Source organism: Columba livia, chromosome 5, assembly GCF_036013475.1.
Source record: "Columba livia isolate bColLiv1 breed racing homer chromosome 5, bColLiv1.pat.W.v2, whole genome shotgun sequence".
In the NCBI taxonomy this organism is placed as follows: Eukaryota; Metazoa; Chordata; class Aves; order Columbiformes; family Columbidae; genus Columba; species Columba livia.
Window position 1 is genome coordinate 67803698 of NC_088606.1, and position 15793 is coordinate 67819490.

The 15793-nt window shown below is 51.0% G+C and overlaps 1 protein-coding gene across 2 annotated transcripts in view; it reads left to right on the forward strand.

Moving 5' to 3' along the window:
- NUP160 (nucleoporin 160) overlaps nucleotides 1–15793 on the forward strand; it is a 29222-nt gene that overhangs the window by 8201 nt on the left and 5228 nt on the right. For both annotated transcript variants that reach the window (XR_010473281.1, XM_065066335.1), the window contains exons 11-29: nucleotides 244–327; nucleotides 1132–1302; nucleotides 1433–1532; nucleotides 2845–3010; nucleotides 3621–3736; nucleotides 3841–4001; nucleotides 5243–5376; nucleotides 5719–5789; nucleotides 7197–7356; nucleotides 7996–8065; nucleotides 10973–11071; nucleotides 11374–11493; nucleotides 12337–12432; nucleotides 12541–12635; nucleotides 13322–13418; nucleotides 13507–13612; nucleotides 13727–13887; nucleotides 14400–14460; nucleotides 15151–15261. Coding sequence is in view for 1 of the 2 variants with exons in the window: in XM_065066335.1 (XP_064922407.1) it covers nucleotides 244–327; nucleotides 1132–1302; nucleotides 1433–1532; nucleotides 2845–3010; nucleotides 3621–3736; nucleotides 3841–4001; nucleotides 5243–5376; nucleotides 5719–5789; nucleotides 7197–7356; nucleotides 7996–8065; nucleotides 10973–11071; nucleotides 11374–11493; nucleotides 12337–12432; nucleotides 12541–12635; nucleotides 13322–13418; nucleotides 13507–13612; nucleotides 13727–13887; nucleotides 14400–14460; nucleotides 15151–15261 (2179 nt within the window). In the remaining variant the exon portion in view is untranslated. The remainder of the gene's footprint in view (nucleotides 1–243; nucleotides 328–1131; nucleotides 1303–1432; nucleotides 1533–2844; nucleotides 3011–3620; nucleotides 3737–3840; nucleotides 4002–5242; nucleotides 5377–5718; nucleotides 5790–7196; nucleotides 7357–7995; nucleotides 8066–10972; nucleotides 11072–11373; nucleotides 11494–12336; nucleotides 12433–12540; nucleotides 12636–13321; nucleotides 13419–13506; nucleotides 13613–13726; nucleotides 13888–14399; nucleotides 14461–15150; nucleotides 15262–15793) is intronic.

A 15793-nucleotide genomic window follows, 5' to 3' on the forward strand; every position in this document is an offset into this window, starting at 1 on the left:
GCAGCATTTCTTTCCTCACATTCCGATTCTGTCCCTGCCAGGAGACTTCCTCCGTTTCCGCAGGAGGAACAAAGCTGGGGTGCATCTGCATACCCTACATTTAGCCACCCGCCGTGATTTTTAACACTTCTGTCCCACAAAGCGCTGGATGATGCAGTCGCGTTTACATCGCTCAGTGCTGCTCAGACCTTGGGGAGGCGGCTCTCTCAGTTTAAAGTAAGAGTTTGCTGTGCTGCTTTTCAGATCTTTTCTCAAGGATCTGAGAGACACGTGGATCTGACGTGGGATGAGTTAAAAAAAGAGGTCACCTTGGCTGTGGAAAGTGAGGTAAGATATTTTATTTCTTCCCCCCTGTCTTTTGTTCTTACATGATAGTTCAGCAAAATTAAGTGAGATACAAAGCGAACCCAGGCCTTGTTTTGTCCTTTATTTCTCCAAAGGAGTTATGTGGTGTTTTTAAAAGTACAAATCTTCATCCCTCCTGTCTGTGTTTTCCATTCCCTCTTCTTTTTTTGAGTCTTTTCTTCTTTCTTGGTGTTCTGTCAACTCCCTGGGTGCCACCACCATGCACAGCTGTTGCTCACAATTTTGGACACTGCAGGATAATCTGCTAAGGGAACCCATCTGAAAGATCAACAGACTCTCCTTTTGGGTCTGAATTTCCCCCATTTGATCCTGTTTCTCTGGATTTTACTCTGATATGCCAGTTCTCTAAGCCAGCAGCCCTTCCACCTGCAGCTCGTCCTTGGGGCTACTTAGATTCTTGGTAGAAAGCTCCCCAAAAAAGGCGGGTTTGTATCCTCTATATCAGTCTTCGCGCGTTATGTTTTATGGAGATCTGCAGTGCTGCTCTGGGTCTTGATATTGGTGATTCTTTACAGAAAGATGTGTAGAAATGGTTCCTGTGGGCTTTGTTCCCCTTGCTGTGCTATTCACTGCTGTAGGGGAAAAAAACCCGACATTTTGACGGTCAAATGGTGGGGAAGAGAGCCATAATAGGCGTTTATAAACCTTAACAACATAAAAGTGTGACACGGGCCGTGAGAGACAAGACAACAGTGTGAATGTGCCAATTTTTCTCTCTGCCTCACCACTCGTATTCACCTAAAAGTCTCATTTTGGTCCCACCAGTTCCAGGGCAGCGTGACCGAATACGAGTGCTCGCCGGAGGAGTTTTGGCAGCTGCAGGTGGAGTTTTGGTCCAAGTTCTACGCCTGCTGCCTTCAGTACCAAGAAGCTCTCTCGCGGCCCTTGGCCTTGCACTTGAACCCCTACACCAACATGGTGTGTCTGCTGAAGAAGGTGAGAGGCTGAGCGATGGTGCCGCTGCGGCAAATTAAAGCGCTGACTTCCAGGGAGGAGTTGTTCTCCTGCGGTGTGGATTTGGGGAGCTTGAAAAAGGCTTTCTTTCCTTTTTTTCCCCCCTTTCCAGGGCATGCTGTCTTTCCTCGTGCCCTGCTCCTTGGTGGACCACCTCTATCTCCTCTCTAACGAGCACCTTCTGACGGAGGACGACGCTGCCATCTTTGATGGTAAGTGAGGAGATGCGGAGCTTTTTCCTTGTTGGAGGCTTAAATGCCGTGTGTCGGGGAAGCCCTAGACAGCGAGATGCAGGAATATCCATAGAGGCATCTCGGAGCGTTCCTGACTCCTCTATAGAGATAGTTTTCTTATTTTGGTGTTCGTAAGGAGTTCTGTTTTGTGAAACCTGCTATTGTGCTCACACCAGGGATTAGAAAATAGTCTCAAATCTGCTGTGACTCATTTCAGAGAACTTAAAAGGGAAGAATCTTGCGTTTCAGGCTGCCTGTCATTCAGTGACAGGGACCCGCGTTGCTGGATCTTTTGATTTTGTGGCCTTACAGTCCCCACCGAGAGCTGTAAGACCTGCTCTGCCTCAGTGCAAGCGCTTCTGTTTCAGGAAATTCCCCAATCTCTGTGTCTTCCTGATGGAGTAAACTCTTTCAGAGATTAGACAAAAAGGAAACTCCTCTGAGCACCCTGGGCTCAGATCTGCAAACTTAGTGTGATGTTTTTGTATAAATGTTTTAATTTTCACTGTGCCAGTTCTTGTCTCTGGGAAGTAAACGCTAGCGTGCGGAAAACTTGTTAATGTTGTCACCACAGTGCCCTCTATGCTTTGCTGGCCGTGGAGTGACGTTTCACTAGCAAAAGGCAACGGAAAATGTTACCTAAGCTCCGCTTTCATGCTGGAGTGATTTTTCAGATTTTTATAAAGAAGAATTGTCATCTGTTTGGTTGAGCTATTTCTGGATCGGAGGGGAGCGGGAGGCCTGGGCTGGGCTTGGGAGCCGGGCAGTCCCTGCCCTGTCTGTCTCAAACGTCTCAAAAAATGGGACTTAATTTAAAAAGCACAGACAGGACGGGTTGCATTGCAAAGCAGTGATTTAAACCCTCGGTGCTGAACGTTTGGATCGCTTCTCAGCAGGTGAAAACCCTCTCTCAGCTGCGAGAGGCGTTACTGCTGCAACGGGAGCACGTTCTGCTTGGCGGAGCTGAGCACAGCCATTTGCTCTGGGCTTTCTTTGCTGTTATGCTGCACTGATTACTTCCTTTCAACCTGTGTGGCTGGAGAAAAATCCCTTGGAGGGAATTTCATGGTTGCATCAGTATTTTTTATAATAAAGCTCAAATCTTTCTCTCGTCAACTCCGAAGTTTTAATTCAACCTCATATTTATCAGGGAAGGGTCAATTTGATGCGTGGGACTGAGATGAGTCTGGTAGTTTGCTGATAGGAGCTGAACTAACTGGTTTTTGAATGGTCCTCCCACCTTTCGCTTTGAAATATCTTGTGAATATACAGTTAGATTCTTTCATTGCAGATTTGGAGATGTCTCGTGATGTTGTCTGTCTTGTCCAGTGCCTTCGCCTGATCGGAGAATCAATCTCCATGGAAATGGCATTCATCATGGAAATGGCTTGTTCCCGCCTCCAGCCTCCAGAAAAGGCTGCAGAGCAGATCCTGGAGGACTTGGTAGCTAATGACACGTAAGGAGATGGTTGTTTGGGAGATATTTTTTTGCAGAAGCTCCCCTGCAGGGAGGGTTCCTGAGCAGGGATTGCCTGGAGCCCTCCTTGATTGGCATCAAAGTGTGTTTGGGACGTGCCTGCGCTCCCTTTGCTGCAGGAGACTTTTCTGGCTCTCCTCAGAGAAGGGGAGCTGCATACTAGTGATGTTTGCAGCGTCTTCTCTCCAGACCTCCCCTTGCTGTTGCCTGGGGCCCTCCTGAAAAGGCATTTTTGGGGATTCAGAGCAGGAGAGGAACAAGTTCCTGTTAGGTGATTGTTGCAGTGTGGAAAGCAAGTGTCCGCAGACGCTGGGCAGAGGTCAGAGCCTTGGTCAACGCTCCTGAAATTGTTCCCACGTGGAATGCCAGCTATCCCAGTGTTATTTCCTGGTAGCTTGGGGCAGTGGAATAAATAGACTTGTCCCTGCAGGCTCTGTAATAAAACTCCAGCCAGAGGAGGATTCCCTTTGAGAATGTCCCTGCCGATCAGATCCCACTGCCGGGGAGGAGCAGGGAGGGAGGGAAGGGAGCCCTCTTGAGTTTAAACCTCATGTTGCTGATGATTATTTCATCTTTTTTTTACTTGGCAGGGAAAATGTGATGGAAGATATCCACAGCAAACTGCAGGAGATCAGGAACCCCATCCATGCCATTGGAGTGCTCATCCGAGAAATGGACTACGAGACGGACACTGACATGGAAAGAGGTGAGAGCTCTGCGGCCGGGCGTTCGGGCTGGGAAAGCAGTGGCACCACAAGTGTTCTCTTTGATCGAGTTCCTCCTCTTATCTCGGTGATTTTTATCTTTCAGCTCATCACCTAAACATGCGCCTGAACCTCACGCAGCTGTACGGCAGCGGAACCGCTGTCAGCGTGGTTTGCTGGGGGGTCTGTAAGATCGCCACCATCCGCTTCCTGATCTGTCGGGACCTGCTGATCCTTCAGCAGCTGCTGCTGCGGCTCGGGGATCCTGTGAGTATGGCCCTCGGAGCTACTGCCGCGCTCTTTGAACTCCCAGATCTGGGGTTCTGCTGCTGCCAGAGTCTGAGCTCTGTCTCTTCCCACAAAAGGCTGGCGGCTGTTTGAATTACCGGAGGCTCGGGCGAGCCGCGTTCTCTCCTCCAGCCGCTTTTGTCAGCCTGAGCAAAGCAGCGGCATGCTGCACTCACACCCTGACTCTCTGTTTCCACACCAAGCAGCCAGGAAGCAGGAAACAAAACTCTTTTTGCTGGAGGAGGATATATTTCCAACCTCCCCTCCAAAACAGCGCTGCCCAAGCACGCACCGTTCTCCCATCTTCCCCGTCCCTCCCATGCTGCTGCACAGCCCAGCATGCACACGATTGCAGCTTTGTTCTCTGGCAGCGCGGCACCTTCGCGTCACAGCAGCCGTGTTTACCCAGAGGCTGCGGTTCCAGCCTCTGCAAACAGCCACCGTGACGGCAGCTGTGTTTGTGTTTGTGGGCAGGGTCCGTCCTGGTGGCCCTACAGCCAAACAAGAGACGGTGCTGATGGTTTGGGTGGACACGGGTGCAGAACAAGTCCCCAAACAAGAGGAGTGATGTTTATATCAATATTATTTACTTGGAAATCTTTCTGCAGAAGTTTTTTGGTTGAAAATAAATCCCCTTCTTCCTGGATAAGTTGCTCTGATGGCATTTAGAGCGGGTTTCAAGGTGCCCTTCTGGAGCCAGGCTCTCCCAAGGCACATGACCTGCTGCTTGCTTGATGAGGAACTGTTGCTTGGCCACCTTGGGGTTCTTGTGTCCTTCACAAGCGTGGATTGTTTTTCCTCTGGTGTCACTGAGCCGTGCTGCCATGGCCGGGGCACACAGGGTGCGATACCTGGGCAGCAGGGAGGTGATCTCTGCAGCAAAGCTGAGATTTCCCTCTCAGTGACATTGTTCCAGGAGTGCAAAGCAGCTTTTTGCTGGTGTCCTGGCATCAGCAGGCGCTGGGGATTGTAGACTAGAGAACACTTGGCGTGCACACAGCTTTGTTAAAATTTCCCCCTTGGTTCTGACGTGACACTGTCATGTCTGCCGGGGTTATTCTGGTGCGTGCTTGTCCTCTGGGTGGGCTGAGTCACCTGCAGGGCCACTGGCCACCTTGGCCACCAAGGTGAGCCTGAAACAGACCTCCCTGATCACCCTTGTCCTTGTGTTGCACTGAGCTTGGCCTCTCGCTTTGCCAACCCTTGTGCTTTGCTTGCAGATGGTTTTGGGAGGGGGACAAGTGTTCCAGTCCCAGCAGGACCTGCTGCACCGCACCTCTCCCCTGCTGCTGTCCTACTACCTCATCAGGTGGGCAAGCCAGTGCCTGGCGTCGGACGTCCCCGTCGACACGCTGTAAGTCTCTATTGTGTCCCTTGTGTCCTTAATTACTTGTAGTTTCCTGCAAATCCACCTGAAATGCCCTTCCTGGTATGCAAAGCTGGTGGTTGCTGTGGGAGTATCGCTCTTGGAGTCAGGTTGTGCTGGGGAGGTTTTGTTTTGTGTTTTGTTTTGGTTTTTTCGTTCCATGTTCTGAGCTGACTCTTTGCCTTGTGCTAACTCTGCCGTGTGAGGTCTCGCTGTTCTGCACGCTGTTGCCTTTTTTTCAGTAGTGGGAGTCGTTTGAGTTGAACAGTGAGCACAATTAAAGCAGGAGGCGTTTTGTTGTCTCTTTACTGACGGCTTTTTCTTCTCCAGGGAATCTAATCTGCAGCATCTGTCCGTGTTGGAGTTAGCAGACACCACTGCTCTGATACCCCATAAACTTGGTAAGATGTCCACAACTCCTCAGCTCTCCGTTTCTGTTCTTTATCCCAGGGAAGGGAAACGCTTCATGCAGTGAGTGTTGTCGAATGATCCCACTTTACATGGAAATGTTTGTTGAAAAACAACAACAACGAATTATCGTGTAATGTTGGACTCGGGACGAGAGACCTGGATCTTAGTCTCGGCTTGAGGAGGATGGCAAGGCCTCACTCAGCCAAACATCGTTAATTCTGGCCCAAATTAATTCAGCCAAGCTCAGCTCTTGCTCGTGCACGTTACAGTGGCTGTAGTGGGTCCATGGGTCCTTTATCCCACAGTGGCCAAGAGCAGCAGCTTGGGAAAGTGAGAGAACGTAGAAGTGTTTTTCCAAAACGTGCTTTTGCAATTCAGACGTGAGTGTTGCTCACCGCCAGTAGCTCGCGGGGGGAATTGCAGCTGATAATTCACTCACATGTTAAAAGTCTTGCTGCAAAGACATGTGCTTTGGGTTGCTGTCTTGCGGGAGAACATAAGGCAACTTAATAAGGAGGATGTGCACCTTGAAGTGGTTCCAGAGGAGGTGGTGAGCAGGGTAGGGAAGCAAGCGCACAGGTAAGGACCTGCTGCAACGAGTCTGCGCGGCACTTCGGGCTGAAACGCTGCGGAGGGAGCTGAGAAAAATCAGTGATGACCAGTCAGCAGTGGCACGTGTGACGGGCTGAGAGCTGGGCAGGAATTTCCTCCGCTCGCTGCCCAGCCTGGGGCATTGTGCTCTTTGTAAGCTGCCATCTTCAGAGCCCGAACTCTCCCCGGGTGAGAGTCTGGGTTTGGGAGGCATTTGCCTCGCTGTAAATGTCAGTGCGTGAAAGCAAAATTGAAAACATCCTTTGTGTCTGCCGGTGTCGTGGGTTATTTCTTGGCCCGCTCATGAGGAAAGTCCTGTTTGGCTGTTGCGCTTCAGGAAAAAATATGTGAAACGTCGGGAAGATAGAAAGGAGGCGGCAGCTTGGGGAGAGGCGTTGGGAACAGTCAGCTCATGGGAGGCTGGGCTGCTCAGGGGGCTGGAATGAGCAGGGAGGCATTTGAACAGAGCCAAATCAGCACTCCCTCAGCCCTGCCCTGCAAACTCTCCATGAGCAGCACAAGTGGCGAGAGAGCACAGCCTTGGTTTTTTTTTCTTTTCATGTTTTAATTGAGCTGCAGTTAATAAACACTGCAGTCTGTGGCTCTTTGATCTCCTGCTGCTCCCTCTGCCTTAAACAGACAGCGAGAGAAATTCAAAACCAACAAGTTCGAGTATTGAACGTGCTTATTGTTTTGTTCTGACTTAATCTGCCGCATTCGGGCTGATGAGCACCGCACGGTATAGAAAGCCTGGGGCGGCTGCTCTGGGGTCTCTCCTCACCCTTTTGTTAACTTGTATATTTTAGTATCCGGCCCTCAAACGATCGTGGAGCTGTTCTTTCAGGAAGTGGCCAGAAAACACATCATATCTCGACTGTTCTTGCAATCCAACACTTCTTTGGCCGAAACGAGTTTGAACTGGCCCCATCTCATCACCGCAATCGTGGCCGACTTTCTGCCGCTCCTGTATCCTTGGCTGCAAACTCGGTGCTCGCTCTCGCTGGGCTGCGACCAGGGGGAGTTTTCATGCGGCGTAGAAATGCTGGAGTCCCTGTATAAATTGTGTGAGATTGCACAGAGGCTGCGTATCACGTCCCAGTTCTGAGACTGGGAGCACTGCTGGGTCTGCGAGAGGAGGGCTGGGGCCAGCAGAGGGGTTAAGTTGGCCTTTTCCACCACATGCAGTTACAAAATCGATGTTTTCCGCACCCAAATTTCAAGGGCAAGTCCCCTGGACTAGTGACTGTTGTTAGTGTTAATGGGATTTGCGGGTATTTTGAGATTTCACAGAATCCATCCCGTTTAGGTGCACAATAAAGGATTGGAGTTTTTGACTTTAAGCCCCTGAGCTCCAGCAGCTCGCCTTGGCGAGGTGCGATGCCGGGAGATTTGGAAGGGTAACGAGATTTGGGCAGTCGTGGATTAGATGTACTAATGGTTTTGTTCTAATATGGATAAATCTTATTACAGAATAACAACTTGTGTAAAGAGCAGCTTAATCTTCTCTCCTTCCCCCTGCCACAAACTGAGTGCAGGAGCCTTGCTGAGTTTCAGACTAGTTCTCTGGGCTGGATTGTCCTTTGTTCTTCCTTAACCTCGGCCCAGGTGGCCCAGTAATCCCAGTTTCCTCTTCCCAGAGTGCCTGATGGGGAGCTGCCAGTACACCCAGCTGCAGGTGAGTGCTTCGTGCCGGCTCCGTGACCAGACCTGCAAGAGGAAGAGCAGGAGCAAGTGAAATAATCTCCTTCCGCACCTGGGATAGTTCCAGTGGCAGCTCTGCGCTTTGGCCCGTGCGGAGGCGTAACACGGCGTGAGCTTCGTGCGCAACTGCCTGAGCTCTGCTGAGAAATACCCGCACAAAATATTATCTTTCGAGTTGGAATTTGTTCTGCTTTCCCCTTGGTCACTGCTTTTTGAGCTCAGACCTGAGCTCATTGTCCAGAGTGCTCTGTTCCCATGTCTGCATTTCAGAGGTGATGGGCTGGAAGTTTGTTGTGCAGTAGAAATGGGCTAAAACTAAGGATTCTTTTGGAGAATTGTTAGAAATCTCTTTTAGAACCATTGCAGTGTCAGTGCAGTAAGCAAATCGTAAGGCAGCAAATATTTTCCATCTTCCTCATGCGTCCCTCTTGTCCCCTGTGGCATCCACCTCAACCTCTGCCCAGAGAAGGGCTTTTTGCTCGATATTTTGTACCTAGAAAATGCTGCAGAGAGTCTGCTGGGGAGTGATTGAAGATGGTTCTGATGTATTTCCTCTTTCATCTGTTTTCAAGAAAATCCAGGCGTAAGTGCTGAGGGTTATTATAGACCCTTTTTGTGGGGGAGCTCAGCCTCCCAGGGCTTATCTGACAGCGTGATACTGTGGGTAAGAAATATCTTTGCGGATCTTGTTTAAATATCACAGCAAAGCCGTGACCTTATCCCTGTGTTAGCTGCTGCCGTGCCCGCAGCCTCTCCTGTGGCACCATTGCAAACAGATTGCCCACAAGACTGGAGATCAGAAGGTTTTCTTCAACCCAGCAGCAGAAATCCTGCTTCAAGGGGGCTCTCATCTACCTCTTAAATGTCTTTACTAATTGAAAAAGGTGTAAGAAACATCTATCATCTTTGCTGTGCTCCCAACACGTGGCAGCAGGGCAAGAGAACTAATTTTTTCGGGTCTCTCCACATACCGCTGTGTTTCAGATCACTGTTTCTCCACCAGCTCTTCCCGTGCTCTTCAGGGGTTTGGTAGTTGCAGCTGCTTGTGTTCCAGTTCCGAACCACACGATACTTTGTCCGCAGCGCCATGTGACGTGCGTCATTCCCCATCTGACAGCGTCCTCGGGGCACGCAGTGCTAGGCAGGCTGGCGTTACTGACGTGGGTTTTCCCCCTGCGTAGCAGAACCTTTTATTCTCGCAGCCCCTCACACCTGGGGGCTGAACTGCTTTTCCTTTGCGCTCGCGTTGCCGCTGAGAATAATGTCAAATCTGCGGAGCTTTTGAGCCAGGAAATGCCGGGACGGTTTGGGCAGCATCGTTCTGCCTCCTGGCATGTGTGCGCTCTCGTGGCGCGGGCACGCTTTGAATTTCCTCGCATTGCTTTTGCCTCGCTTATGTCCTGCCTCCAGGAGATGCGAGAGACTTTTATCTCTGCAGGAATGGGCTCTTCCTCCTCCCCGCTACCTTCTGTTACGCGTACTGATCCCAGTCAGTCACGTAAACTTGGATTAAGTGACTTGACCTCAGGGAGCTAACGCCAGATTTGCGGTGAGCGTGAGCGTGGTGACCCAAATAGAGGTGGAGATCCGAGAAGGACCCTGCAAGGAACAGGCGGGCGCTGAGAAGGTCTAGTGACCAAAGCACTGGCCAGACAAGGGCCAGACCTCTCCTTGTCACTTACTCTGCACAACAAGCTGTTGAGCAAGCCTGGGCTGGGATTTCTCTGTTGTATCTGGCTAGTGCGAGCAGTGGGTCCAGGCTTTTTGTGGACCTGTGGCTGGGACAGACAAGGTTTTTGTGGTGGTTTATGCAAAGATACAGATTGGCTGATGAAACCTTGGCTTTACCGCCCAGTCCTGCCTTCTCCTCTTCCTTTCCCGCAGAGTCCCGGCGCCCTGCCAGGGGGACATCTCTGCTCCTCCGAGTGTGACAAGCACAAGGGATGCCAGCTTTTGAGTTTCCATCCTGCCTCCTGGCTGCTTTTTGACAGGCGATGACACTTTGCAGCCCTTACATCACCCTGACAGAGCGGGCACAGGGCCAGCTGGGGTTGTATCGCCCTGGAGTTCTGGCCAGTGTCCGGGTTGTGGCTTTATTTACGGTGTGTCCTTGGTGCCCTCACTGCTCCACCCCATTCCCATCAGTTTGATGTTGTGATCCATGATCTTCCTTGGCTGCTGTCCCTCTCCTGCGCACATTCCATCCTCCTGACACCTGCTTTGCCTTCACACAAACGTGCTCCCGTCGATGCTCTGTGCGCACCAGGATCTTGTTTCCTTTGCGGTTCCCTGCAGCAGGTTTGCGGTGGTTGTAGAGAGAATCGTGTCTGGTTTTGGGGGATGTGGGTGCTGTTTCTGAGGCGCTTTCTACAGGCACTGGAGCTATGAGAGGACAGGAGCAAATGGCCTCAAGTTGCGCCAGGGGATGTTGAGGTTGGATCTGGGGAGCAATTTCTTCCCCAAAGGGCTGTGGGGCATTGGAACAGGCTGCCCAGGGCAGCGCTGGAGTCACCAGCCCTGGAGGGCTGGACAGACGGACATGAGGTTCTCAGGGACATGGAGCAGTGCCAGGGGTGCGGGAATGGTTGGACTCCACGATCTCAAGGGGCTTTTCCAATCCAAATGATTCTGTGATTCTGTTCAAAGCAGGTTGTTTCTGGGGAGCACGTGGGGGATGTCTCCCCGTCTGAGGAGACTTTGGGGCTGAGGAAACCAGCCCTTGGGCTGGAAGAGCAGGATTTTGGTGAGCACAGCAGCTCAAGAGGCCATGAAAATAGCACTTTGGTGCTGGAGACTTTAACCCTCCCTCCAGTACCGGCTGGCCACAGATCAGGAGCGAGTGCTGAACTGAATCACAACTCCCGTTCCTCCTCTCCTGCAGGAATACATTCGCCTGCTGCAGCCGTGGTGCCATGTGAACATGGGCTCCTGCTGCTTCATGATGGGCAGGTGCTACCTTGTCATGGGTGAAGGGCACAAGGTAAGGCCCCTGTCTCCTGCTGCTGCCTCCCTCTGGGGTTTGGGACCTTTTCCCTGGGCAGGGAGGAGGTGCAGAGGGAGGACCAGCCTTGTTTCTGCTCTGCAACCTTTCATCTGGAGCTCTGCCTCATTGGAACAAAGAATGGGATGGGAGGGGGACGGTGGGATTTGCTCTGGGGGAAGTTCTCATTAGCTTGGGACCAGTGGGTCCCGTCAGCTGAAGCTGGAAGGGGCAGCACTGTCCTGTCACCGGCACAGCAGGCTGGGGGGGCTCACACAAGCTGCTCTCTGCTCTGGTTTTAGGCTTTGGACTGTTTCTGCCAAGCTGCATCAGAGGTGGGAAAGGAAGAGTTCTTGGACAGGCTGATCCAGCCCGAGGAGGGGGAGATGATCTCCACTCCGCGCCTGCAGTACTACAGCAAGGTACGGCTGCACCGGCCTGGTGTGCGCGGCACTGGGCGAGGAAATCCGCACCGAGCCCTTCCACACGGGCACCGCCTGCCGAAATAATTCCTGCCCAGTCCTCGGCTGTCAGGGAAGCGACTTGAGACTCAAACCAGACTTTTTTGGGAGGTGAAACCTCAGTGTAGTCTGTTTTCCTTTGGGGGGGACGGTGATGAGGTGACCACGGTGTTAAACTCGGTACTTTCCCCCGATTACTTTCCTAAGAGCAGAGGACTTTGTTATCTGCAGACAGAGGCAGGTGAGATCCAGCTGCTGGAGGCAGAAGCCAGACGTGTCCAGGCTTGATGTGAGGCGCTGCTTAAGGGGAAGGTTATTAAGCTTTGAGGCAAATTAAAATTAATGTCTTTAAATTGAGATAGGATCTTTCTTTTTACATAAAACCGTAGTTCAGACAGGCTGCAAGCTTGGACGTAGGCTCGTCGTCAGGGATTCCCTGATTTTAAAATCCAGGAGACAGATCGTTGGGTGCCACTGGAGAGGGAACTCTCCCAAATACAGCTGTGTGCTCGGGGACAGAATCATTTACCTGTCTGTCACAGAGGTTTACTGTAACAAGACTAAAATGTTTCCAAAAACTCACATGTGCAGAGATCGATCCTCCAGAAAAGCCATAGCCGGACCTGTTACGTTGGGATTTAGTTCAGGCCTCTGCGACTTACCAAAATCTTTCCTTTTTTAGTCTAATCACTTAGAAACATTGGCAAAATATTTGGCTGCTGGTATAGTTAGTAGAGACAGGAGTAGCTCTTAAAAAAACGAACAAAAAACCCCTCCCCAATGCTAGAGAATTGTCCTCTGCAGGTTCTGCGCTTGTTGGACATGGTGGGTTTACCGGAGCTGGTCATCCAGCTGGCCACGCTGGCTGTCATGGAATCGGCCGACGACTGGAGAAGCCAGGTACAAATCACTTTTGCATCAAGATGTTTCTTCAGGGAACTTACGTGGGACTTTCTTTTGACTTGGAGAGCTCACAACGTGCTGCTTTGTGCTCTTTGGTGTTTTCAGGCTACTTTGAGAACTTGCATCTTCAAACATCACTTGGATTTAGGACACAACAGTGAAGCATATGTAGCCTTAACGCAAAACCCAGATCCGAGCAGGTAGGTGACAGTTTTATGCCTTTGTGCTCTCTTGTCTCAGGAGTCTGTGTACTGGTTTTTCCATCAAACTGAAAGGAAGGTGACGCTTCGGGATAGGACATGGCTGCTGTGTTAAGAGGTTTTGGTTTAGCTCGTGTAAAGGTGTGTTTGAAAAGTCATAGTTCCTTTTTTTGTAATGACAGTTGGGATCAGCACTGCCTCAAAAGAGGAAACTGAGGGGGAAAAAATGATGCTGATTCAGGGAAGAGCCAAAAGGATTCACATGTGGCACTGGATTTGGAAAAGCTTTAGGAGGCCAGTCAGTTTAGTTTAATAAAGTTCAGTTTCAGTTTGAGCACCTGCTGGGAAGTGAACTGGGTAGAGGAAGCCTCAGCCTGGCAGGGGAGGGTGTAATGAGCTGGAGTAGCTGGTCTGGACGTTCAGAGAAGTAGGAATGTGTTTTGATGCTGAAGGAAATCTTACAAGGGAAACTGCCCTCCTGAGAGACCCTTGCAGGAGGAGGATCTGTTTCCAGCACAGGAAAAGTCCGAAGGAACCTCTTGGTTCTAAGCTGGAAAAATGCCGTGGAGCTTGTCACAAAGCAGCACCTTCATGGCTTAATACCTGCACCCTGGAGCTGGGTTTGTTCCCACTGCTCTGGAGCGGTCGCATGTTTCTCCAGAGCTGTTGCGCTTTTATCTCTGCAGGCAGCTGGACTGTCTACGCCAGCTAGTGGTGGTTCTCTGCGAGCGCTCCCAGCTCCAGGACCTGGTAGAATTCCCTTACGTGAACCTCCATAACGAGGTAATCACTCTGTGCTGGGAGGAAAGGGGGGCACAGCCACTCTCTTTAAAGGGATTATTGACCCATTTGAGCCTCTGGTCTTCCGCAGGTTGTGGGGATCATTGAATCTCACGCTCGAGCGGTGGACCTGATGACCCACAATTACTATGAGCTGCTCTACGCTTTCCACATCTACCGTCACAACTACCGCAAGGGTAATTTTGGGAGCGGGCATGTCACAGCCCCCGTGCCTGGGCCACTGCTTGCCCTACCCCTGCAGCATCCTGGGGTTCGGCTGATTTATCTGTTTATTCCCCTTCTCTCCTCAGCTGGAACAGTGATGTTTGAATACGGCATGCGCCTGGGCAGGGAGGTGCGGACGCTCCGAGGCCTCCAAAAACAGGGAAACTGTTTCCTGGCTGCTATTAACTGCTTACGGTTGATCCGCCCCGAGTACGCCTGGATAGTGCAGCCGGCTCCTGGAGCTGTGGTAGGAACTGCTGAGCTCGCTGAGAAGCCTCTGACCTCTTCCGGTGCAATAAACAGAGCTCTTGGCCTTCTTAATCTGCTGCCCCCATCTTCTCAGCCAGCTTATGCAGCAGAGACATCAGTCCTATTTGTCACCTTTGCGTCCTTGCCGCTTCTTTGCAGCAGGGTGGAAGCAGGGCAACTTTTGGGAAGGAGGCTGGTGTATATTTTTGGGAATAGATCACCTTTTGTTGAAAACAGAGCAAATCTTTCTTGGGGGAATCTGAACAGTGGAATACCAGTGAAAAGGAGAATTGCTGGGACATGGTTTGGGTTTCAAATCTGTTGGTGGGAGGTGGTGACCGTACCCAGATCAGCTAATGTATCTGATAGCCAGAGATAAATGTAACCTGAACTGAACTGCCAAGGGATTGTGTGGCTCTGCTGATTCAAATCAAGGCTTGAAATGGAAAGCAATTGGTCCTTTGGAAACCAGGTGGGGATAAACCTTCTCTTTCTGCTTTTTCCTGCAAGTACGAACGCCCTGGAGCATCACCAAAGAGAAGCCACGACGGGGAGTACACGGCTGCTCCAGGTACGTGCCTGGTGCTTCCTCTGCCTCTGAGATCCCGCAGCCTTTCCCCGGGCTCCGAGCTCTGCTGCTCGCTGGGAGGTGGCCCAGGGCACCCCTCACCTCTGATTCATAACTCGGGGGATTGTAAACTAATTAGCTCTCCCAATGTGAGGGTTTCCCAGTTACGACCTGCTGCTGTGTAACAGCTGTTCCGCAGGGAGCTCCTGTGCACACTCGTCTGCAGTTTGATGCCTTGTTGGTGCTTTTGTTTTCAGTGGAAACAACTTGTAATTTAAAAAAACCCCACATTTTGTTGCCTATGCTCTTGGAAACCCCGCTGGTGTAGCGAGTCTCTGCTGCTCGGGTCACCAAAGCAGAGGATGGTGGGGTCAGGTTAGACATGTAACTCAGCATTACAGTAGAAAAAAGTATTTTCACAGCAATTATTTCTGAATGAGCTCTTTTGTAGCGTATGCCTGGCAGTCAGAGCAGCAGCTGTTACCGAACATTAGATAAAAATCTCAAATAGAGATGGAAGGGGAGGCACACTTCAGGATAGGAAGGAAAGAGCAGCAAAACCCAACCTCTCTTTCGGTGCTTTGTGTAGTACGACTCCTCTTAGGGGAGCAGAGAGGTGTAAACATTGTGCAAAATGCCCCCAACAATTGCTTTTTTAAAATGCTGAGTGCCATTCTTGTCCGTCTGTTACAGCAACTCGCCAAATCGAGATCCTGGAGCTGGAGGATTTGGAGAGGGAGTGCTTGTTGGCGCGGATCCGGCTGACTCTGGTGCAGCACGACCTGTCCACAGCGGCTGTGGCAGGTAAGAGGGCCGTGGCGCAGGCACCTCTCACTTTGCCTGGGGGTTTGTGCTCATTTTAACACTTCTGGTCATAGCTCAGGTGAGGAAACAGCAGCTTTGTTCTGATCCAGAGGCAAACCCAGGACAAAATTGCGCCTCCCTAGCATGAAATCTTGCTGCCAAGTTCAGAGAGAGCAGAGCAGGAGAACCAATTTTAAGTTTTCCGCAGTTTTTTGGCATTGCCAAGCTCTAGTAGTGGTCTGCAGCGTGGGGCTGGAGCTGAGCTCGTGAAAGGCGTCTTTTGGTCCCACTGGAAAGTGCCCCCAGATGAAGCAGAGTTAGAGAGCCCGAGAAAAACACCTATTTAAATTGTTGTCCTGGACAGTCCTGCTTCGTGACACAGCGTTAGCTTATCAAAGTTGTTCCTTGTTGGGGAGCAGAAGGCTGCAACTCGCCCACCCCAACCCTTTATATGCCACTCTCTGATAACAATTGTGCAACATCCACAGACTTTTTTCCCTTAGAGTATCAGGAGGAGATGACTCCCCAGTGA